Source organism: Epargyreus clarus, unplaced genomic scaffold, assembly GCF_041222505.1.
Source record: "Epargyreus clarus isolate Ecla_fem2 unplaced genomic scaffold, WU_Ecla_fem_2.2 ptg000018l, whole genome shotgun sequence".
Classification (NCBI taxonomy): Eukaryota; Metazoa; Arthropoda; class Insecta; order Lepidoptera; family Hesperiidae; genus Epargyreus; species Epargyreus clarus.
In genome coordinates, this window is record NW_027332226.1 from 12,936,182 (window position 1) to 12,962,522 (window position 26,341).

Below are 26,341 nucleotides of genomic sequence, written 5' to 3' on the forward strand. Positions count from 1 at the left end.
AGTTTGAAGGGTATAGTAGACGTATTTATAAGAGGCCTTCCAACATATTTCTAGGTCTTCTAGGTACTTCAGGTCTTGGTAGAAGCAATGCATCTGTGACCTATCTCAGACATTTCTTTACTATTATTTTGAAGTTGATTATCAATATCCATGGGCCAAAGTGACCACTTACCATCAGGTGGACTGCATGCTCGTTTGCTAATTTTTCCTAAAAAATATTTTGTTATATCTTTTTCATGTACAAACACCATTGTTAGTAAGAAAATCATCATCATCATCATATCATAACTTTCCGGCCTCAATCATATCTTTTATCTTGAACTTTTGTATCTTTCCGGACGCAGTCTTCGGGAATTCTGTGGTAACTTTAAGTATTTTAGGAATTTTGAATTTGGCTAAGTGTCCAGTGCAATGGCGTTTAATATCATCGAGGGTGACGGTGGCGCCATCTTTGATGCGGAGAACTGCGCAAAGTTCTTCTCCTAATCTCTCATCTGGTACTCCTACTACCTGTAAATAAAGTAAATTTTTAACAGACTTCCCACAGAAGAGAGGTTATCTATGTTCATCTTGCTCATACTGTTTACATCGTGAACTGTATCACGGTACAAATGTCCTTAACATATATCATGTACATTTACAATAAAAAAACTTAAAAGAAAGCCAAGTATGCAGATGTAATTAAAATATTGTAGGGTACCCAAAATCAACGTTTTTAAGATGCTCTAGTTAGTGGACGGAATGAAAAATATTTTTTAAAGGATTAAAATATCTAATGATTATGCAGTCTAGCTGATGGTAATTCCCTGCACCTCTTGACATCCGTAACGAACACCATAGAAGACAGGAGTTCTACCTCCTCTGTAACTCCTGAGGGCTAAGATCGTAGCCTCAATTATGTTACTTATGTAAAGGATTAGTGGCATTTTAAGCACTTCGAATATATTTCTGTTATTTTTAGAAATCAACTGATTATAAACTACTGTATACAGTACTATATAAAGGTATAAGTAGCTTTAAAACATTCACATACATTCACATTATAACACATCGAATTTAAAACAATAGCAGGTAATGATGCATTTCTTCCTATCATGTGATTATGCCTTGACATTAGGTTACTTACCTACCTTGACATTCGTCCTGACTTCCTATAAAGCCTCACTTTCAGAGAAAGGTCTTAAGGGCAGGTGAAGGGCATATAAGAAGAACACCGATTTCATTCAATTATAATCGGTCTTGGAGTGTGAAATAATCGTAATCTTTAAACAATTAAAGTTTTATCCCAATGGCTGCAATTACCGATGTGTTTGTTGACTTTTTATGCCCTTTGGTATTTTTGGTTCGTTGTTGACTTTTATGTCCTTACGTATTTTTGGTCGATTACCTTTTTTGAAGAATATGGTTTTGCTAAATTATCTAATTTCTAACCTATATTAACAAAGGTTGTTAAGTCAACATATTCACTTTGTAACAGTGATGTCAAGTAGTTTAAAGGGTGTGAGAAAGGAGAGATATCTTAACTTACACAAGGTATTTCCCTCATTTCCTCAGGAATAGCTACGTTTCGTTGATTCACATAAATTTACTTCTATTTTGGATTCTGTTTGAGGTTGACGACAGATATCTATGGACCGCAGTAAACATTTACATTCATGCGTGTTTACGGCCTCAATTAAAAAAGAAATAAATAAGATCTATTTTTCTATCTAATCTATCTACCTATCTATTTTTCTGTCTTTTAACTAAAATAAGAAAGAGCGTCAGATTACTTTAGTAGAATAGGTATTTACAACGGGTTAATGAAATATTTGATAATTTCATCAGAAGCTTTATTATTCTTAGTGTTGAAATAGACTAAACTTTTCACAATTCAATATTATTCATTTGATATATCTTATTAATTGAGTAAGATATTTTTCAGTAACAATGAGCTTTTTTTAAGAGCCGTTTATGAAAATATATTTTTTATAATATGGTAGTACCAGCCGAGTAGTCCATGTTAAGACATAGTAAGTGGCTACTGCCGCCCATGGACATCTGTAATCAACCCCAGATAGGATTAGATATTCCTACCTGAGGTCGGCCACAGATGCGCCGCTACCCCTGGGGACTAAGCTGGAACGCCTCGGAAACGTATTTCTCCCTTACCTCATCTTGTAATTTGTTGTCAATTTCAAAACACTTAGGAGTTTGGTGCATTTACCATAATCTTATTTTAAATTATATGGAAAAATATAGATTCGTTTTATACTTACTTGACTCTCAACGATGTCTGGATGAGTGTTCAGTAGATCCTCGATTTCTTTGGGCGCGATGTTTTCTCCACCCTTTATGATGATGTCCTTTAGTCTACCCACGATACGACCGTACCCATCCTCCGAGATTTTGAATTTATCTCTGTAATTAAATATATGGTTAAGTTGGATAATATATATGTTGGTTATTTTTTTTTTGTATAGTTGTAGCGCCTTCAATTTTTCTGCACATCCCTAAGGTTGACTGGGAGAAAATGCTATTTAGCATTAAGTCCGCATTTTGTACCACACTGTTTTTAACATGGTCAATAAAGAGTAAATTAATAAATAAAATATAAGGAGGCCATTTAATTACATTTTAAAGATATCAACAAAACACGTGAGAATTTTTGAAATGATTTAAAAACTACTATATTCATGATTTATGTAATTTATTTATTTTATTTTCTTACTCAAACTCTCATTGGGTGCTATGAACAGATATAAAGCCTAATAGGTATGTATATTAAAAAGGTCGACCAAGAATTAAATTAAAATTAATCCGAGCCGGTAATCAAACCCGGAACTCTCCGGCTGATCACTTTATTTTACATCGAAAGATCTGCGTAAAAGGTCCGCAATAAAAGTTATGGGAACCCCCAACAATAAATTATTTTCGAACTTTTCCTCCTTAAAATGTATGTAAAGAAATTATTTACCGGATTTTCCTTAAGAAATTATTTAACGGAAACGAATTAATTTCGTTCAACTCATAACAATAAACATATGGACCGTCCCGGAGTATCGAATGTCCAACATAATCTCGTTGACCATGACCTGTCAAATGTATATATGTTACAGTCAAAGTGATCAAATAGCTTTTATACAAAATGACTGGTTATTATGAATAATAACTAATTTGTCAAGACAATGTGATAAATATATCACTTTATAGTCAAAGTAATAAATATGTTATTGTAAAAGCCTGAAGTATGTATGTATATATGTATATTAAGATTAACTGAAATTATTAATGATTAATGTTGTATCAACGTCATCTTGGTTGTTGTATTACAGTAACTATAAATAACATATAGTCTGATTCATAATTAGGTGTCCAAAATGTAAACAAAGGTGTTGTCCTATCAAGAAAATACGTTAGAAATGGTAGTTTCTTATTTTTGTCGATATTAAAGTAATACAACAATAATAAAATAATAATCTAAATAAATTAAGATTAATTCACATTTTCTAATACATATATCACCTCAATTTCGTTCCATACAGTAATAATAATAAAAAACAAAGTTTATGGTAGAAAATTAAAATGTGATAATGGTAACACAATCGGAATCCAAGATATTTCTTGTGCTGTCATTTAGAGTTTCGTAACTGATATTATTCATTTTCGTGATTGTGATCGAACTCGAATATTTTTTTGTTTACATAACGCGTTTGTTAAATTGTGTATATTTGTTAAATTTTCGTTTTTTGTTGAGTTTGTTACAGTTTATGTTTCTTGTTAATTTTGACAGTGACATTTCTTTGTTTACATTTTGGACACCTAATTATGAATCAGACTATAGTTTAGGTACGAATTATCGTGAATCGAACCCACTCGCTTAGTTTTCTATTTGTTTTATATTCCAACCTAACCTAACCAACACCAAGCCTGTATGATATATTATAGGTTAGGTTAGGTTGGAACATAAACTAAAAAGTAAAACTAAGTGAGCAGGGCGCGGCAGCGGTGTTTATAATTTGAATATTGAGAAAACGCTTTACGAAAGCAAGACGCATAAATATAAAAATTAAAAAAGCAAATTAAAGAAGACGCCGTTTTGATTTACATGAAATTTTAACGTACTTAGTGACATGGAGTGTCACTAAGTACGTTAAGTCAGATATATTATCCTATGACTATGACGTAGGGTTAAAGACGACTCCAACGACAAGTCACACCTTAAAATATGTATATCTAACGGTTTAGATCACAGCCTGTGCCAAAGAAATAGACACACAGATTCGAAAAACATGGGATATGTTTTCTGTTGCAGTATACTATAGTATTTATCATCATCAATCAACCCATTACAGTCAAATTGCTGAGCATGGATCTCCTTTTAAAATGAGAATGATTAGACCAAATTCCACCGCACTGGTCAAGTTCGAATTTGTAGACTTCATGTGAAGATACTCGTTTGTATCTTTAGAGGACTTAATAAATTAAATGTTAATAATTTCAAAAATCAGTGCAACGTGCCGGGGATTCGCACTGCCTGAACTCATTGTTTATAAATATGTAGCAGAAAGTTTAAATAAGTTTTTGAATAATGAACAGTTTAAAAACAAAGATTCGTGACTTTATGACAAAATTAGTACAGGCAGCTAAATAGTCTAAAGACCTGAAGAACTTTTCTGATATCCACTTGATTTACAAACTGTTGGTTGAAGTGCAAACAACCAGGTAAAGAGATGTAGGTTAGGTTATCTTAACTTAGCTGTGGACGATCAGACGTTTGATCATAAAAATAGTTTAAAAAACTAAAAAAAAGGCTTTTATCGCTAATTGAACTAAAAACTGGAAAATAAATCAATCAATCATAATGAATCGTCTCATAATAAAATTTAAGTTTAAAATTCAATTCAGACTAAAAAGCGTGGGGTGCTTGATATTTTAAATGTTACAATAATTCTATTGGCAATTATGTATGAGAGAATAGTTATGAAGCACAGTAAATGTTATAAATCCATAAGTAAAATAGGAAACTGTTATCAAATTTTTGCATTGTCATCTGTCCTTGATACGTGTGCAGAGTTAAAAATTTATCAAGCTTCTAGAAACGGCTGAAAATGGAGCTCAAAGATTCCGTTACCGGTTCACACACACATACAACCCAAGCTAATAAAAGTGTGTTAAAAACAGCGAGTAGTCTAGGGATTCCAGTATTTTTTCAAAACATTTCATTTTTAAAAAGTTATGTGTATTGAAATTAATTATCAGTTCTTATATGGTCAAGGATAAGTTAGTGAGTAAACCTATACGCCCAAAAGTTCTCAAAATGCAAACAGTGTTTAAGGGTTTCATGGAGTCTACCAATTAGCACTTGGTTAGCGCAGTGGACGATGACCTAAAATATGAAACTATGAAGCTGAAGGTGGTAGAACCCTTTGTGGTTCGATCGGCGGCACCACCGCCACTCCCATTTCTGCCTTATAACAACAGTGTTAAGCGCAGCAGTGTTCTAGTTTGAAGGGTGTGGCAAGGGAGACATACTCATCCGAAGCGTTCCAGCTTAGTCCTCAGGGGTAGCGGCGCATCTGTGGCCGACCTCAGTGGGATATTAATTATCGACAGATAAATAGATAATTCAACTCACCCTGTGTGAAGCCAGCCGTCTTCTTGGATAATCTGTTTGGTCTTCTCAGGTTCGTCCCAGTAGCAGATCATGTTGCTGTACCCTCGCACCACCAGCTCGCCGGCAGATCCGAACGGCAGGGTGTTACCATTCTCATCCACAACCTGGAAACTTGCTACTATTAGGAGGACAATCATCATCATCATCATCAACCCATTATTGTCCCACTGCTGGGCACGGGTCTCCTGTCGAAATGAGAAGGATCAGGCCATAGTCCACCGCGTTGGCCAAGTGCGTATTGGTAGAGTTCACATACCTTTGAGATTTTTTTTTCAATCTTAATCAATCTCTCAGGTATGCAGATTTCCTCACGATGTTTTCCTTCACCGTTTAAGCAAGTGATAATTTCTAATACGCACACTAATTTAAAAATCAAAGGTGCCTGGGATTTGAACCTCGGACACCTCGATCGAGAGGCCGAGTTTCTTAACCATTAGGCTATCACTGCTATTAGGAGGACAAGCTTTCATGAAAGGTTTATGAAGTAATAAACACATTGCATCAAGATATATAACGGTGATAGAGTTTATTGAAATTTGTCAATCTTTTTGATAATGAGAGTGTAGATGCAAATACGCAGTCCTGATAGTAAATGGCTCCATCTATTGACATCTAATCAATCCCTGATAAAATTAGATATCTACCCGATGTCTAAGTGAGAACGTATCGGGTAAATGCTTCCCTTGCCACATCATTTAAGCCAGAATACAACAGCGCGTAATAATGCTGCTATTCGACAGAAACAGATGTAGCGGTGGTGTCTTGTTTGCATGCAGGATATAATACAGAAGATTCACTGTTGCATTACGCTTGCTTCTTAGTTCTACTCTATTAAAGGTGGTAGACCACTTTGTGGTTCGACTCCGGTGGCACCAACGCCACACCTACCTCTACCTTATAATAGCAGTGTTAAACACTGCTGTGTTCCGGTTTGAAGGGTGTCGTAAGGGAGACAAACTTTTCCGAGGCGTTCCAGCTTATTCCTCAGGGGTAGCAGCTAATCTGTGGCCACCACATGTGGTGGAATGGGGTTGATTACAGATGTCTATGGGCGGTAGTAGCTTATCATCAGGTGGAATGCAAGCTCGTCTGCTACTCTTGTATTTAAAAAAAAATTGAATTTGAATGTTCGTGAATCAGTTCCCTCCATTTTACCAGATAATTCCTACAAACCTTAGCTTCCTGATGTTCTTGTATGTATCCGACAGTCTCCGCCACCAGGTCTACACTGTCTCCGTCTACTGATTGGAAAATCGATGCAGTTGTCTCCGACAGACCGTATAAAGCCTGTGAATTAAGACCAATACACAAATTTGATTGGAGTAAATTGTGCCCTATCAAAACATGAAAAGTTGTTTTCATGATGGATGTTTTGGAGACGACTAAACTGATTTTGAAGATCCTTTTACACAAGGCTAGGGCATTAAGTGGACTACTGTTTTGTGGCAAAAATCTGTATTTTTGCATTAAAATAAAATTACCCTAAGCGTTTGGAGATTTTCCTAACCCTTAACCTTGGAATTATGGGTGTGTTAGATAAAAATTAAAAAAAATTAAACGGGGGTATTTTTGTCCTGAAAATCTATATTTCTGCATAAAAAGTAAAAATGACACTATGCGTTTGGGGATTCAAGTATAACCTTTCAACTACAAATATAAGATGGAAATCAAAAGTCATAACTCAGTATGTACCTTCACAGACTTAGCATTAAGAAGTTCATTGATGCTGCGGATGAGCTGTGGACTGCACGGTGCTGCAGCGGCAAGCGCGACTTCCACGTTAAACGGTAAGGACCCCTTGGTCTTTATTTGAGAGAGGAGATCCACGTACATTGTTGGAGTTCCGGTGATGACTGTACATCTGAGAAATGAAAAAAAAAGAGCACCCGAGAATTAGTAGCTGTTAGTATCCATGGACATGATATTTCATTCCCTATAGGTTTTACATAAGGTAGGCAATGGATGCGTTGTTACTCCTTAAGGACTTGTAACGTATTATATAACTGTGTTTCCTTACCAAATCTTAAAAAAAACACAGTTTTATGCTTATTATAAGACAAGAATAGGTATAGCGGTGTAATCTACTCCCTGTGACACATCATTTGAAAATGATGGTGATTGAGGGAGATGGGACTCTTAAGGAATCTTAGTTGCAGAGGCATGATCCTGCTGCTGCGTCGTGATCTGGAGAGTATATTATGATTTTTGCTATGTCTTCTACTGATTACAAATTAATAATTATTATGATACACAGTGTAGTGATTTTAAACGTTTTTTGGTGACATCTTAACACTATTTACTTTACCTAAACTATAAATAAAATAAAGCACGTATAAAGGAAAAGACACATACTTTTCTGCCAATAAAGCATTGAGGTTTGATGTCACATCGTAGGTTGGTGATGCTAACACCAGGCTCGAGCCGTGACGTAACGCGCTCAGTGACGTCACTATTGATCCCAGAGCATGGAAGAGTGGCACCTGCATGAAGAAATTAGTTTTACTTAGAAGAACGTCCCTCAAAGATCCAAATTGTCATTTCTGATACTATTGAAACTCTTTCTAATCCTTGCTAGGTTCCCTATGGGTGTCACGGACACAAACACAGAGATAAGCACAGAAACTCTAGAAACTCTAGATAAACAATCCATAATGAAAATTGAAATTCCTCGGCGTTTCAGCCTATTTAGTGACTGTTCCGCCATGACGCCCATAACTGTCGTCTGGTAATAATTTGAAATTTCCATCATATTTACTTCATTTCCGCAAAATTAGGCAACAATTGTTAATGTGTTACATATTTTTGACGTGGAATAATCTTCTAACTCATAAGTATTGAAATACAAGGTCAACCATTATTTTTATTATAAAATTTGGTCATATTTGAGTCGCTATCAACGACAAGACGATTAAAATAATACGTATAAACGGTTAAAATATATCTGTAATTTCGTCGTGCATTTTTGAATTTAAAAACCATGTTTAAAAGGTGTGTTAAAGTTGTTACGATACAAACCTGTACACAAACAGTTTGATGGCGTTCTTGTAACATATTCCTTTGTCCTATAAAATAAGTGTTGTTTACGACTCCGAGGTGGGAATCCAGCGCTCCTTTGGGGTCCCCTGTAATAAGCAATAATGTTAAATATTATGAATATATACAAATTAGTTAAATAAACTCTTTGCGCATGATGTCATCAAAGAACTAGTAGAACATTTTTAAAGTGAAATAAACTTTTTTTACGATATCATCCCCATACCTGTTTCTTCAAATAGAAAACAGTGCAGCGCTGCCTAGATTATCTTTGAAAGGGATAGTATGGAACATAAAGTAATTTGAAGGTGGTAGAACCCTTTGTGGTTCGACTCCGGCGTCACCACCGCCACACCTATTTCTACCTAATAACAGCTGTTTTAGGAGCTGCTGTGTTCCGGTTTGAAGGGTGTGGTAAGGGAGACAGACTATTCCGAGGCGTTCCAGCTTAGTCCTCAGGGGTAGCGGCGCATCTGTGGCCGACCTCAGGTAGGAATATCTTATCTTATCTGGGGTTGATTACAGATGTCCATGGGCGGCAGTAGCCACTTACCATCAGGCGGACTGCAAGCTCGTCTGCTACTCTTACATTATAAAAAAAAAAAAAAAAAAATCTGAGGCATTCCAACTTATTCCTCAAGGTTAGCAACGCGTGTAAGGCTGACTTCAGGTATGATTGTAATTTTATCTGGCTAGTAGTCACTAATCATCAGGTGGACTGCATGCTAGTCTGCTACTTTCATTTTATAAAATAAAATGGTTATTAGCTACTTAAATTTCTTAAAAAGCCTCACCAGTGGTCCCCGATGTGAAGTGGACGAGGCATCCATCTTCAGGCTTTACCTGGCTCAAATATCTGGACACTGCATCACCACTTCCAGTGTCCTTGGTCAGGGAGTCCAATGAGAATGTACCACTGAAAACCAAATTTTAAAGTGTATCATTAACATAGTAGTAAATATATAGCTTCACCGCTTGAGTAGGTCGTGAATGATCTACAAAGTAATGTCGGAGCGGTCAAGAGTTGTATGGGTGATCGTTAGTGGCAAAATTTCAATCGCATTTCTGTGCTTTGGAAGGCACGGCTAATCCCGATTGTTATAATTGGATAGCAGTCACTAAATCTTATAAGAAATTTTATGGATAGTTTGAAAACATCTAACACTAGTTATGTGAGTAGTGTCTGACTAGTTTTTATGAGGAAAAACTTCCAAAAGGTACACATGCGACCACATATAGCGCCGTCTTTCCCGGGGCCGCTGGCCGGGCGGTTCGAGCTCCCACTCTTGCCACTCGCTACCCCAGACGCCCCCTTTTAGTCGCCTCTTACGAAGAGTATACCGTAACCCTATTCTGGTCCCGGAACTAGATTGACAAACGCAAATTGGATCTGCGTGTATTTTCCATACGGCGACCAGTGGCGAAATATCAAAAGCGTTTATCGCTACCATCACATAAAAATAATCCACGCAACCTTATGTAATATTAGTTGCAAGGGCTCTGTCCTCTCTCCCACGCTATTCATTCTGCATATCAATGACATGTTGCAAAAATCTAGCAGCATTCATTGCTATGCAGATGATAGTACGGGAGATGCTGTGTACACAGGCCGTGCAAACACCTCTCGGACTCTCGTGGAGGAAAGCAGAATCCGACTTGTGTCTGAAATCGAGAACTCTCTGGAGCAGGTCTCGACATGGGGTCGACTTAACCTTGTTGAGTTCAACCCCACGAAGACGCAAGTCTGCGCGTTCACCGCTAAAAAAACCCCATTCGTCATAGCGCCACGGTTCCAGGGAATTCCACTCACCATTGATAAAAGTATAGGGATCCTAGGAGTTGACATATCGTGTGATGTGCAATACCGGGGTCATTTGGACGTTAAGGCGAAATTGGCATCAAGGAAGCTGGGCGTCCTGAACAGAGCGAAGCGGTACTTCACTGCGGGGCAACTCCTTCTGCTTTATAAGGCGCAAGTGAGACCCCACATGGAGTACTGCTCGCATCTCTGGGCAGGAGCACCCCAATACCAACTTAACCCACTTGACTCCGTACAGAAACGCGCAGTACGAATCGTCAACGATCCGAGGATTTCCGACCGGCTAGAACCTTTAAGTTTACGGAGGGACATAGGTTCCCTCTGCGTGTTCTACCGGCTTTACAATGGTGAGTGTTCCCACGAACTATTTGACCTGGTGCCTACATCACCGTTCCTCCATCGCACCACTCGCCGAAGGATGAAGTTCCATCCACACCAACTGGACTCGTGGCGGTCCTCCACGGTTCGATTTGCGCGGACGTTCTTGCCACGGACGTGCAAGATGTGGAATGAACTTCCTTCTGAGGTATTCCCGGAGCGCTATGACATGGGGCTCTTCAAAAAAGGTGCAAAAAGAGCTCTCCTTCAAAGCCGGCGATGCATTGGCGACTCCTCTGGTGTTGCAAATGTCCATAGGCGACGTTGACTACTTTCCATCAGGTAGCACGTCTGCTTTATCGTCAGGTTCAAATATAAAAAAAAAAAAAAAAAAAAAAAAGTCAAATAAAATTATGTTCGTGAGAATCCGACAATTATATATTTATCACTTTAAAAATAAGCGAACATCGGCACTTATAAAGTAAATTGCCCGATAAAATTTAACATATCACCTACAGTTACATAACTATTTTTAAAAGTCCGTAAAAGTAAAAGGATTCATCTCAATGAAACTCTAATAAGGTGTGATCACTTTTTTGGATTCAATTATAAGTCGTAAAGAAGACATAAATATTATTTATTTTGTAAGTGTCGACAAATATTATGATGTGCAAATATAATAAAACCTGTTTAAATATGGTTGCCTTGAATGGAATATTATTATGCATCTTTCTACTTATTTACAGTAATGATAAATTGTTTCGAGTTTTGAAGTATGGATTTATTTTATAAAATGTGATGTCGCATCCTTACGCTTGCCAAACTTCAACAAACCGTTACGAATTCAAACGTTTGAATAGAGCGTTTTATTAGACTTGTGTGGGCAAGCGTTTGGAGCCGAATCAAACTTTAGCAAGTCAAAGGGAATTTGCCACAAACAATTACGACGCGTCCACATGTTTATTCGTTTGTACTTTGTAGATATAGAGTTTACGGCAAGTGGTAAGTTAAAAGGATATAAAAGTATATTGTAAGCAGTGATAGCCTAGTGGTTAAGAAATTCGGCCTCTTAATGAAGGGGTCTAAGGTTCGATTCCCAGGCAAGCACCTCTGATTTTTCAAAGTTACGTGCGTATTATAAATTAATTATCACTTGCTTAAACGACGAAGGAAAACATCGCGAGGAAACCTGCATACCTGAAAAATCTTTAAAAAAAGATTTCAAAGGTATGTGAAGTCTAACAATTAGCACTTGGCCAGCGCGGTGGACTACGGCCTAATCCTTCTTATTCTGAAAGGAGACCCGTCCCAGCAGTGGGACAGTATTGGTTTTATGATGATGATGATGATATTGTATTAAGTCAGGCAATGTTGTAATTCAATACTACTTACGGTAAATTCTCCTTCTCACAGGTAATAATAGTTGATAAGTTTGGAAATAATTCTGATTTAATTTGTCCAGGTTTAGTCTTATTTAGGTCCGGAATAATTTGGTTCATAGTCCCATAATAATTTCTTGTTTTATATCTTTCGCCAATAACTAAACCTTTTAATTGTGCCTTTTTCATGCAAAAGCTTAGCTCGTTCTTTTCATATATGGGGTTTATTAATATCTGTAAGTAAACAGAATTAAAATTGAAAAACATATTCAAAGATTAAGGGAGTCAGCTGACATGCTATTTTTGAAATATTAGATGCAACGATCAAACGACCGAACGAGCGATCACCATAACAGTCTCACGGTCAAAGGGTCAAATTCTGGATTCGATCCCCGGCCAGGAGTCTGTCATTCTGATGTCCATCAGAATGATTAATTTGGATATCTGTTCTAAGTTTGGGTATTCTTCTTTGTGTGTGTTCACGTCACCCACAACACAGGGGATCCTAGGCTGTGAGTGAAGAAAGCGTCTTCTTTTTATTATATTTGAATTATTTTAGAACCAGCATGATTCGATCGGGGAGGTACCACTGCTATCTCTATTTCTAACTATTACTAAAACTGTCTTCTGTAACTTAGCCGATCGGCGTTTCGGTGAAAGGTTGTAGATATCAGCTGATTTTCATATCAGGCGCATCTGTGACCGATCTCAGGCAGAACGTCTGTTGTATATGGAGTCGGTCACAGATGTCCATGGATAGAAGTGACCATTTATTATCAGGTAGATTGCATGCTCATTGCTACTTTAATTTTTTTAAGTATGTACTACATACTTAGGATTTTTATTATTAAGGATTTTTTTGCCACTTCTAGATTCAAATTCAAATCTCTTTTATTCAAAATTGATTCATATAGAAATCTCGTTTCATTTAGAGATTTCGTAAGTACTTACAGATATAAGTCCCGCCCTGGCCGCAGCTACTACCGCCACTAACCAGCCCACATTGTTATGTGACCAGATGCCCAAAGTATCACCCTTGTTGAACCCATTCGCCCGTAGAGCACATCCTAGTGAATCAGCCTGGAAAGAATAAAAACGGTTCTATTAGTATTTTACTTGCGGAGGGTAATGTTTTTCGAGCGTACCCTACGTATGTCTCATACTTTTCACATCCTATAGCCCAAATGGCTGATTTTAACATATGAATTGTCTTTGAATTCGTCTAAATTGTGCAAGCAGCATAGTGTCATTACTTCCTTTTTCAGATAATTTTTAGCCGTCGAGTTTGTTTATTTTATAATACTTAACTAGGAATATATAAGCGTATTCAAAGAGAAAGGCACCGCCTACCGTCCGTTCGTTTGTCTTTTTAAACCTGTCCTCCTCTTTAAGCTTAAGGACTTTTTTCTTGTCACGCAGGGACGCGTTCGCGGGGGGATTTGGTCCCCATGCGTGCCAATTGTATCCGAATGCATACAAACATGCATAATAGGAAAAGGCTTTATTTATATATGCACACATATATTATGTGTGCATATACATATAAATAAATATTAAACAAGAATTTTCATATTTAAGTAGAAGTAGACATCTAAGAAATATTACCAATGTGCATAGATAATTTAATTTTAAATTAGAATTTATATTTTACTTACTTTAGTCAGTAACTCTTCGTAAGTCAGTGTCGAGTTTTCATAGATTGACTTCACCGCGACTCTTCCGGGATACTTATGGGCCGTGTCCTTAATGACATCTCCGAGTGTTGAATGGGTTAGGGGTTCGGTTCCCGGGTTGTGTAGGTAGCCGTCTTGCGCCTTGTGGACGGAGCGCGCTGATCTGTAAAATTGTATTCATTACTTCAGCTGATACCGATTTTTGTTTAATAACTGCCGCGTTAAGTGCTGCTGTGTCTTGGTTTCAAGGGTGTCGTAAGGGAGACATACTTTTCCGAGACATTCTAACTTAGTCGGTAAGCCGGCACATCTGTCACTCAAACAACATGTAGTGTAAATAGAACTCATTTAAATAAATGAATTTGATAATTACCAAACGCCAATATTTTATCAGACACTTATAATTCTACCTAATCCATTTTATTATACCTACTCGTAAAGTGATAAGCTATCTTAATTACAATGATAATTTATTTTAATTGTATATTCATGACATATTTACTTATCTGTTCCTATTACTAACTCAACTCAGACATATTATATAACATAAAAGTAGAAGCCTTTGTGGTTCAACTCCTGCGGCACCACCACCACACTTAATTCTGCCTAATATCAGCTGTGTTAAACGCTGCTGTGTTCTGGCTTGAAGTGTGTGGTAAGGGAGACATACTTTTCCAAGGCGTTCCAGCTTGGACCTTAGGGGTAGCGGCGCATCTGTGTCGAACCTCAGGAATATCTAATCCTATCTGGGGTTGATAACAGATGTCTATGGGCGGCAGTAGCCACTTACCATCAGGTGGACTGCATGCTCGTCTGCGACTCCTATATAATAAAAAAATGAGTGAGTAAACGTGCAAAGCGTGTGGTCTACCTGATAGTAAATGTACTATCTAAAGCCGATTACAGATGTTTTGACTTCTCAGGACGGTCTGAGGACTACCTACTCCTGAGATTGGACAGTGTAAATACGTTTGGCGGTAGTACCTCACTGGCTCGACTATACAGATTTTACCACCTTGCTAAAACGTTGGAGATGGAACTCTTCATTCACCATTGAAATCATTATTTCTGTCAATTTGCAAGCCTCTATGAATGTGGTCGATAGTTATTTTGTTTAATTTAACATAAATTATGAAGAGCATCCTAAATTGTTACCTCAAACATTATCAGCATAGGAACAAAGTTTTTCCATAAATAAAAAAAAATCATGATAAAATATTTTATTTAGAACATGAAGCGAATTGCACTTGAGCGAAGCATTGCCATAGCTAAAAATATCATACTTTTATCACGATGCGAGTTAGGGACGTTGCATGTTCCGATGCATGAAGCAGGAAGTGTTGAAGTTACAGGCATATCAGTCATCGAAGCCTTCAATAGTTGCCATGTTCGAAAAGTGTGAAATACTAAAAAATATGGCTTTGGTTTTAGGGTTCCCTTGTCCCTGTAGTACCGGGACCAGAATAGGGCTACGGTATCCCCTGCCTGTCGTAAGAGGCGACTAAAAGGGGCTTTCGGGGTTGCGGGCGGCAAGAGTGGGAGCTCAAACCGTCCAGCAAGCGACCCCAGGAAGGACAGCGGTTTATGTGGTCGCATATCGCTGTAATCACCAGGGGATGTGAGAGGAGCGTAAATTGCTCCCCCAGGGCAGAGCCCGATAGAAGGGGACCGCGTTAGGAGGACTCCGGTTGTGTTCCGTTGGAGATCCCGGATTTCTCCACCAAACGCTGAGGACGGCCACCGGGGGGGTTTTAGTGCGGTAAAAATCCCACATAACCCGGCGTCACCCCCATGGCGTCGGGTACCTTTTGAAGGTTTCCCCCTCGTCAACAAAAAAAAATGGTTTTAGGGTTCCCTACTAAAAGTCTAATATGAAGTGATAGCCTCATGGTTACAATCGCAATCCAAACCTGGATTTGCCCAGGTACGTAACAATGATTATTCATAGGTATTTGCGTACTAGAAATTAGTTATCACTATAATTATGAAGTATCGTGTGGAAACCTACACCTGACAATTTCTTAAAAACATATAAGGCGTGTAAAGTTCACCATTTCGCATTGGGCTAGTGCGGACTTTAGCTGCTGTAACTACAAATGATAAAAGTAAAACTAAGTTAAGAAATAACGTGGTCCCTTTGTTATAAATATGTACTTTCGCTGGTTTTGTAACAATAACAATACACATATAATATGTAAGTATAAGGATGGTACGGAACCCTTAGTATGCGAGTCAGATTCGCACTTGGCCGATGTTTTATTTTTCCTTTCCATTTCTTAAGGAAACAATTTTTCCTTATAAAAATAAGTTGAGTGTATAATTTATGGTATTGAAATTACTTATACCAGGAAAGGTAAACTTATTACTGTTCGATATTTATACAAATAAATAAAATAGAAATGACTGTCTGCGGCCTTCAAATTATAGGCATAAATTTGTCATGCGATTAATTTACACGATTAAAAAATGAAAATGCTGTTTCTTGTTGATATTTTTATAAGTAAAAGTCGGAATATATGTAATTATCTGTAATGGTATTGATGTAGCTTAAGATAAAATGATTTTATATACCTACAGATACTTTAAAATCATAATATGGGTATTTCCAAAATGGTCTGGGATTCTTAGGCGAACAAATATAATTCGTGCATTAAGCTTAGATAGGATTCGCAAAAGAATTCTAAGTCTTTGGGATTATATAAGAAGTAGATAAGAGCAAATATGAGCAAAGAGTAGGTTTTGGCATAATAACAATCATAGTGTTTAATTATATTAACTAATTCATGAAACAAATATAATAACATGAGAAACCACAGAGAGAAAGCTTAATCTGTATGATTAAGCATTTTAAACATAAACTCAGGACATTTCGAATGTTTATATGTCTTAAATTATTATTTATGGAGCTGTGGTTGAGGAGCAACTGGCACCATTGTTACTCTAAGCTTTGCGGACAGGATGGAATCTTCATCATAGTACGGCATCTCCAACACATGTAGCAGCTAGCCATAAAGCGGTGGTACCCATTGCGGTTCGTCTCCGGAGACACAACCACCAAACCTACCTTTGTGTACCATACCTACCTTTTGTGGTTCGACTCCGGCGGCACCGCCGCCACACCTATTTCTGCCTAATAACAGCAGTGTTAGGCGCTGCTGTGTTCCGGTTTGAAGGGTGTGAAAAGGGAGACATACTTTTCCGAGGCGTTCCAGCTTAGTCCTCAGGGATAGCGGCGCATCTGTAGCCGACCTCAGGTAGGAATATCTAATCCTATCTGGATTGATTACAGATGTCCATGGGCGGCAGTAGCCACTTGGTTCGTAGATGGACTGCATGTTCGTCTGCTACTCCTATTTATAAAAAAAGCTAGCCATAAAGCGGTGGTACCCATTGCGGTTCGTCTCCGGAGACACAGCCACCAAACCTATTTCTGTTAATAACAGCAGTGTTCAGAGTTGCTGTGTTCCAGTTTGAAGGGTGTGGTAACTGAGACATACTTATCCGAGGCGTTACAACCTATTCCTCAAACGTGGCAACGGATCAGCGCCCGATCTTATTAGAATTCTTCTCTTATCTGGAGTTGATCGCACATGTTTATAAGCAACAATGTCCATGGCCACGTAATAGGTGCACTGTATGCTCGGTCTGTTATTTCAATATCTATACTAATATTATAAAGAGGAAAACTTTGATTGTTTGATTGATTGTAATGAATGGGCTCAAAAACTACTGGACCGATTTTAAAAATTTGTTCACCTATCGAAAGCTACATTATCCACGAGTAACATAGGCTATATTTTATATGAAATATATTTGATAAATAGATTTTGAGGCGGTACAAAGTTTGCCGGGTCAGCTAGTAAGAAAATACAAAGCTAGTTACTTACGTTATTATGCCTAACCTTCTCATATTCACATATCTTCCAGGGCAGCCAGTGTCGTGGCGACCGACGCTGAAATTCGCAAGTTGCAGAAATATGCAGATCTTATTAAAGACTACATATTTCTACCATTTGGTGTTGAAACATTGTGGCCGTGGGGTTCCAATGCTAGATTATTTTTTAATCATCTGTCCAAAAGGTTGATAGTGTCGACGAATGACCAGAGAGCTGGCACATACCTCGGACAGCGAATTAGCCTCGCTATCCAACGAGGGAATGATGCCAGCATTCTGGGAACTCACCCCAGGGACAGCAATTTAGATGTAGCTTTTTATATTTAATTTAAAATATGGTAATATTATTTGATGTCCTTTTTTATATTATTTTAATTAAGTATTATAACGTTTTAATTCTATTTATTAATGTGTTACAACAACAATAATAAAGGCTTGAGAATAAATTGCCTAATTATTGCAATTGGACGCTATTCCACTTGTATAATTGCATGTTAGTAAAACATGAAAAAAATATCTTATTTATTTTTTTCATCCGTAGCTACTAATCTTAAAATCTATTTATTTTCTACACAGTGATAACGTTAGTTGCGTCCTCGTTAAAAAGTCTAGAATAAGCACTTGAAAAAAATACTGTCTAGAAAAATTTGGTTTGCACACTAAATATGACTTTGGTACGTTCTGGAGATTTCTAAAAAATGGCTTCTAAAAGTATTTTTACGGTACGGAGTTAATCTTATCTGATATGCGAAATTTTATTATTAATAAAATTAGAGATTATCGTCAATGGGGCCAAAATGTTTATTTGCTAATGTTTTATGCATAAAAAGATAATCTATCATATGGATTAGGGACTGTTGCTGCGTGTAGAATTACGTCCGTTATTGTTAATCTATCTGTCTATCCAATGTTTTGTCTATCAAATTTCGATCGTTGGTGGTAAAAAAAGTAGTATAGTTTGGATAGATTGCGTAGTAATAACGAGCGACGGAAGTGCAAACAAATTATAAAGCTATATTTCTTGAGTGTATCACAATAAAAGAAACATTTGGAGGAAGATGATATATTTTCTTAAATACTTTATAACTATGACGATTATGACAATTAGTTTCCCGCCAAAAACTAAATTTCTCCCGCCACGCCGCACCGCGCCTCACCGCACCACAGATAAAAAAATCTGCCACAAAATTATGGGCGAGTGCTTGTATCGTTCTGTTGTTTGATGTATAACAATGTATATTTTTAAATTTTTCAATGTAATCAAAAATTTTTAAGTGTGGTTTTGTAATAGATTCATATCTAGTGATTGTACAGATTGCTACATGCGTTTTTTTCTTAAGTTGGTCTAAGAACGTAATCCTTCTTAAGTGCTTACATAACGTAAAACAGGATTTTTATTTTATTGTACAAATAAATGAACAATATTTTTATCTGTATTGTAGGAAAGTAATTATTTATAACTAGCTGACCCGGCAGACGTTGTGATGCCATATAGATAAAAAATGTTAAGGGTGAACAACCCTTATCACTTAGGGGTATGAAAAATAAATAGTAGCCGATTCTCAGACCTACTGAATATGCATATAAAAGTTGGTGAAAATCGGTACAGCCGTTTCGGAGGAGTACGGTAACTAATGTTGTGACACGAGAATTTTATATATAAGATAAATAGGTAATAAATATTCTTCTGTTTTATGTTCAAGGTCTAATGCCGAAATGAATAGGAACACAGTATCACTATGTAACACGAATTTTATTTATTTATTTATTTATTTATTTTAACAAAATCCACAGCTCTTAGTAGTAAAGATTACATAGCTTATGTTTAAAACTTATAGCCAATTACGGATTAACATTTTTAAGTAAGCACTGTTAAACTGCCACTGATGTTTACAATAAAACATTAACATTGCAAGCGTGCGTGTGCGTGTGTGTGCGTCTTTGTGTGTTTATGTGTGTGTGTGTGTGTGTGTGTGTGTGTGTGTGTGTGTGTGTGTGTGTGTTAATGTGTGTGTTTTGCAGATACTCTTCATTTACATAATTAAATATATAGGAAATTTTTATCATTTTATTTTATTTTATTATTTTATGTATTGTAGTATACATAATTTAAATATAAATAGTTCCATAAATATTATATATATATCTCATATAAATATATAGTTATTATAATATATGTAAATATGAAACGGTAATATTATAAAGTGTATTAGTTAATCAACTTTTATTTATGTGGTCACTGTCATTTATGACTTTGCATACATATTTTTTAAAACTGTACTTGCTAGTATGAAAAATATCTAAAGTATTAAATTTTTTATTATAGCTTATTTGTAGTCTGCTAACCACAGAATTCTGCGCATCATTACATTTTGCTTTTGTAACTGCGAACAACGATTTTGATGCGTGCCTAGTGCGCTTTTTTGGCACATAAAGTCGTAAGAATTTACCTGCCAGCTCCGTACAATCTATATACCCATTACATAAACCATGAAGAAAAGATATCAGACAAGTTCCGTCTGTCTTCAAGTGACATGAATTTGTAATGAGAACAAGAGTCAGAATAATCTAGAAAATTACGAGAATATCGGTCATTTAGATATTTTACAAACCTGCTCTGTATGTTTTCTAATTTTTGAATGTATGTAATATAATGTGGGTTCCAGATAGGGCTACAGTATTCCAGAATACTTCTAACGTAGGAGTAATATAAAATCTTTAAGCAACTTAAGTCCGAAAATGGTCGAGTCACTCTCATTATGAAGCCAAGGCTTTTGAAAGCTTTGTTTGTTATTGCATCAATATGATCGGAAAAACTTAATTTAGAATCTATCAACACTCCAAGATCCTTAACAGTGTTAATTTTATTTAATACGATATTATTAATTTTATAATAATAATTTATAGGTAGTTTTTTTCGGGTAAAAGTTACAATTGAACATTTAGTTAAATTTATACCAATTCTATTCTTAGCATAATAACAACCCAATCTATCAATATCTTCCTGCAGTAACATACAGTCTGTGATACTATTTATCTTCATAAAAATTTTAGTATCATCCGCGTACATGAGTAGACTTGCGTTATTAATGTAATTAGTTATGTCATACAAATAAGATGCATAGAGAAGGGGACCCAAAATGGAGCCCTGGGGAACTCCAGAAGAAACATCGACAAAGTCTGAACAAGAACCCCCCACTACTACAGCCTGAGAGCGTTTGCTGAGATACGATTCTATCCATCTCAATAGATTGCCACGTATTCCAAGTTCGTATAGCTTCCGCAAAAGTATGATGTGATCCACACGGTCAAACGCTTTTTCAAAGTCCGTGTAGATCACATCCACCTGCGATCCACCATCCATTCCATTCGATACGTTGTCGATAAAAACACCCAGGTTTGTAACTGATGATCGACCCTCTATGAATCCATGCTGTTCCGTCGGGATAGATTTGGCAATAATAGGATAAATATGATAATGCACTACCCTTTCACAAAGCTTGCTAAGAAAATTTAAAATAGAGATTGGTCGATAATTTTCTACCGATGACTTTAGACCATTTTTATGTATTGGTACTATGTGTGCTTCCTTCCAGACACTGGGGAAATAGCCATTTTTGAATAATCTGTTAAAAATAGATGAAATCGGGTCACACAACACTTCTGCGCATTTTACAAAAAATACAGGAGGAATATTATCACTACCAGGGCCTTTTGATACGTCTGCATTCTGCATTACTTTGAGTACATATTCACTAGTTACGTTAATATCGTGTATATTAAATAAATTGCTATCATCAGGAACGGAATCAAAAAGTTACGAAACAGCCGGATTGCTAAAATTTTTTTGGAAAAAATTATTAAATGCCGTGCATATGTTAGACTGTGTTTTGAGGATCGTGTTATCATATGACATTTGTTGCGGGTAGTTACTTTTATTTTGCCTTTTATTTTTTATATAGGACCAAAAGAATTTAGGGTTAGATTTAATTGTCTGTTGTGTAAAAGCCACATACAAATTGTAACATAGTGATTGCATTACCTTTATTCTTAATCGCAGTTCAGAAAATTGTACGTTATCAATAGGATTGCGGAACTTTTTCCAGTTTTTATGTGTTTTGAATTTCTCTTTAATTAATTTTACCAAGGGTTTACTATACCAAATAGGGTAACTATGAGCGTTAGAACTAAGGACTAAAGGAACGTAGTTTTGTATACAGCAATTAAGGATTGAGTAGAATATGTTTATTATATCTTCATCACTCTGAGTAATATCCGTAATGAATGTCCAGTCCTGTTGTTTAATGTTTTTATTATATTATCATAATCAGCACGTTTAAATAAATATTTTCGACGAATTTGAGGCTTAAGATGAGGAATCAATATATCAGTAGCCGTAAAGAAGAGGGACGGATGATACATATCCTCCTCAACCAATGTGAATGAACATTTATTTATCACAATCGAGGAATCAGCGAATATTAAATCCAACATATAATTCGTTTTATTAAGTACTGTATTAAATTGTGTAACACCAATAAATGAAGTCTGAGAAATTAAAGTTGATGCCGAGTTTTGAATTTCAACTGATCCTTTTCTCCTTACCAGCGGCTCATCTGAGCTCCAATCTATACAGGGTAAATTGAAATCGCCAACAATTATGAAACGATCGTTGTGATGTTTATCCCGTATTTGACACATCGAGTCTGTAAACCTTTGAATTCGCGACGGAAGAAGAGTATCGGGCGGTATGTAAACAACAGCAATATGCAACTTATGTACCGAGTCAAGTGATTGAGCAGGAATTGTTACCGATATGCATTCTACGTCATTAATTTCCCACTCTGGTTTAAATTGAGCCTGCAGGCGCTGAGCACATAATATCATTACACCACCTCCCAACGATCGCCGATCTTTACGGAACACAACAAACCTGTTGTCGCTTATTTCAGCATCTAATATACCATCACAGAGCCAGGTTTCTGTTATTAAAACTACATCGGCCTCCAACACTAACAAATTATTGCTGAATTCGTTGGTTTTCGTCCTCAATCCACGAGTGTTTTAATAATAAAATTTTAATTTATCAAATTCATCATCCATTATTAATAGTAAGACATTTACCGTGACTTGTATACAATAATAAGAAGTATTTAATAATATTTACTTTTGTGAGTGTATAATATAAATTTAACCAGAGACTAGAATTTTGTTTATCTGTTTGTGTACTAGAATTATAAGTTATGTGACAGAGAAGTATGCAAAGTGTTAAAGTTTGTTTGTGAGCAATTATCTTGTTTCGATTAAGCTGTAATACTATACAAATAAAATACAATGAAATACAATATAAATATACTTTTGCACGTATAGAAATAGGTAAAATACATAATGAATACTTGCATTTTATTAATTTTTTATTAACTTTTACACGTATACATTTTACATACAGACATATTATTAGATTTTTATCAAATTTTACATATACTCAATTACACAATACTATTTTTTTATAAAATTTTACACACATATATACATATTGATACATACTATATTTTATTTCTAATTTATCACATATACACGTATGCAAATACGTTAATTTTGTATCCAATTTTATTGTATTGTGTATGTTATAAGAATTGTTGCACGCACTATTACACATTTTATATTTAAATGAGTATGGAATCGAAGAATATAACACAAAGTAACACTTCATACAATTTTTGCAATGTCTTGCATTGAAAGTATAGGAATCGGAGGCGAAGATTCGTTTTTTCTCACAAAAATTCGACAACTTTTTGTCCAGATAAACTTATAATGGAACTCTTTTGCCTTTTGCTTACAATTAGTAAACAACATCTTATTATCTTTAGTTAAATGCTCATTAATAAATATTTTGTTACTTTCGCCTCCGATACCCACATCATGGTTACTTGAGTTTTTTTTTTTTTTTTTTTTTTTTTTAATTTAGGAGTAGCAGACGAGCATGCAGTCCACCTGATGGTAAGTGGCTACTGCCGCCCATGGACATCTGTAATCAACCCCAGATAGGATTAAATATTCCTACCTGAGGTCGGCCACAGATGCGCCGCTACCCCTGAGGACTAAGCTGGAACGCCTCGGAAAAGTCTCCTTTACCACACCCTTCAAACCGGAACACAGCAGCGCCTAACACTGCTGTTATTAGGTAGAAATAGGTGTGGCGGTGGTGCCGCCGGAGTCGAACCACAACGGGTTCTACCACCTTCAAAACGATGTTTACGCGCTGCAGCGATGAATTGATCTTTAAGCGCACGCTGTCGCAGGCGAACGATAATAGGGCGCGCACGCACGGCGCTGACTGCTCGCCGCGGTTGTACTCGATGCGCAAATTCCAAGTCCGAAGGTTCCATACGGACTCCAATTTTCTCTGATATTTTTTTAACAATAGCAACGGTGTCTTCGTCCTTATTTTCGGGAACACCGATAATCTCAACATTTTGAAGTCTAACCCATTGTTGCTGCTTGACGTTTTCATCCTCCAGAATTTTTACTCTCGCATCTAAGGCACATAAATTGTCTCTGAGAGTCTTGTTCTCGTCCTTAACGCTCTTCAGTTCCAAAGAAGTTGTATTTAAAAGCTGTTTGAGGTCCTCATATTGTGCGTATATCCGTCTTCATTTCACTCTTCCAAATTTCTCTGAATTTGTCCTCTGTGATTTGGTCGGTTCGAGTTCTTCGAAACGTCACATTACCATCTTCAGGCTGATTCTCCACTTCAAATTCGTCATCCAATTTGGAATAAACTGCTTGTCGAACCGGCGTGTTGGTGTTATCTTTTTTAGGTAGCCTGCTTTTACACTCAACACACTTCCATTTAGACTTAGCATCCTGGTTTAACTTCTTGAAACATTTAGGCGACAGATTAGCACAAGGTAAGTCATATTTATTTTTGCAGTCTTGACATACCATAAATTCCTTGTTCGCTATCGATGATTTGCAACCAACGCAAGTTATCTTTTCCATTATAGTGATACAGGACGAGTATACTCGTATTTGACGTCACGAACCGGATTCTAATCACCTGCACCACTATTCGCAATTAAATTTCTTAATGTTCCTTTAACAGTGGCTAGAGTTTTTTTATATTTTTGCACTAAAATAATAGTCGTACATTAAGGTTTAGAATAGTGTATAACACATGTTATAAAATTACGTTAAACAACCGAATTATCGAAAAGTATTACGGACGCAATGCAAAACAATGTTCACTCAGCTGCAGTCGCGCGGTTCACATCGACCGCGATTATCATTTGACGAGTCAGTGGATTATGCGCAGTTTACATTTAGTGTGACAAAATCTAGTATACTTAATTTGACTTAGGATCATGCATCTAGTTACTCTATTGTAATACTTTAGAAAATATTTATAACTTTTCTTTTTAATGAAAAAACTCTGTAAAATTATTTCTTCTGATATAATTTGACTTAGGTATAAAGATCTGATGATAGAAAGATAATGGATTTGGAAGTTACTAAGATATTTTATATTCTTTCTACACCCGTCGAGTGATTTGCCTACTTAAGATAGAAAATTGACAATGTCTTATGGTAAAGGTGCTAGAACCCGTTGTGTTCTACTTCGATGGCAGCACCACAACCACACCTATTTCTGTCTAATAACAGCAGTATTAAGCACTGCTGTGCTCTGGTTTGAAGAGTGTGGTAAGGAATACTTTTGAGGCATTCCAGCTCAGTCCTCAGGAGTAGCGGTGTGTCGGTGACCACAAAGAGTTCTACCACCTTTAGAAGATTACATAAATGTTCTTTCAAACGTGGCTGTTAATATATGTGTTTGTATAAATATGTGTTTTTAAACAACTTTTTAAAATATGATGTTAATTTCGAAATTAATTTGACTTTGATAAGGTATGACGAGTTGGAAATATTTCCAAAACGGAATATTTTTAATTGCAATTTTTTTTGCTTTTATTAAAAATCAATGTTCTCTAAAACTTTTAAGTAAATAATAAATTCACTATTTAACATTGACTTTTAAATTGCTAATACGTATTATTTTAGTCTTAGCTCCATATCACCTATAAAGTACATTATTCTAAATATTTCACACTCATAATTAAGTATTCTACGCTCATAATAACTTGTTTTTAACACGAAATTGCTTCGATTATTTCTATTAATGATCAAACACAAAGTACGTACATAATACCGGGACATCCCGCTATCCTTCTGGCCACTGACACTATATTTTTATTCATGTTTTAAATAAGAACAAATTTAACACGACACACACTCCACGCGTCCATAGATAAGGTCAAACTGAGCGAATGGCTGTTATACAAACATTATTATCATCTATCCTTGTATTGACTATTAAGCAGCCCAATAAATTATACAAAACAGTCGACTCTTTATACAAATACGCGTGTTATTAATAAACGATCTATCCATTGTTTTACCAGAGATCGAAAATTGTCAAATGTCGTTTTTTTTTTAATATAGGAGTAGCAGACGGGCATGCAGTCCACCTGATGGTAAGTGGCCACTGCCGCCCATGGACATCTGTAATCA

The 26,341-nt window shown here is 36.3% G+C and overlaps 1 protein-coding gene across 2 annotated transcripts; it reads right to left on the minus strand.

Annotated features, from left to right (window-relative positions):
• Window positions 1–66: 66 nt before the first annotated feature.
• Acsf2 (Acyl-CoA synthetase family member 2) lies at window positions 67–26,171 on the minus strand. Of its 2 annotated transcripts, XR_012103117.1 has the most exons (13): window positions 25,973–26,171; window positions 13,861–14,041; window positions 13,157–13,285; window positions 12,219–12,439; window positions 9,484–9,605; window positions 8,672–8,778; window positions 8,009–8,136; window positions 7,349–7,517; window positions 6,830–6,943; window positions 5,618–5,760; window positions 2,259–2,400; window positions 1,127–1,387; window positions 371–510 (listed from the first exon to the last, which is right to left on the minus strand). XR_012103117.1 is itself a non-coding variant. In XM_073082881.1 (12 exons), the coding sequence occupies exons 1-12, from the start codon at window positions 26,026–26,028 to the stop codon at window positions 283–285; spliced, it is 1,740 nt and encodes a 579-aa protein (XP_072938982.1). In that variant the 5' UTR covers window positions 26,029–26,167; the 3' UTR covers window positions 67–282. The 2 variants fall into 2 exon arrangements, 1 of the variants encoding a protein (XP_072938982.1); XM_073082881.1 differs by lacking the exon at window positions 1,127–1,387 and having other exon boundaries at window positions 67–510; window positions 25,973–26,167.
• Window positions 26,172–26,341: the final 170 nt, after the last annotated feature.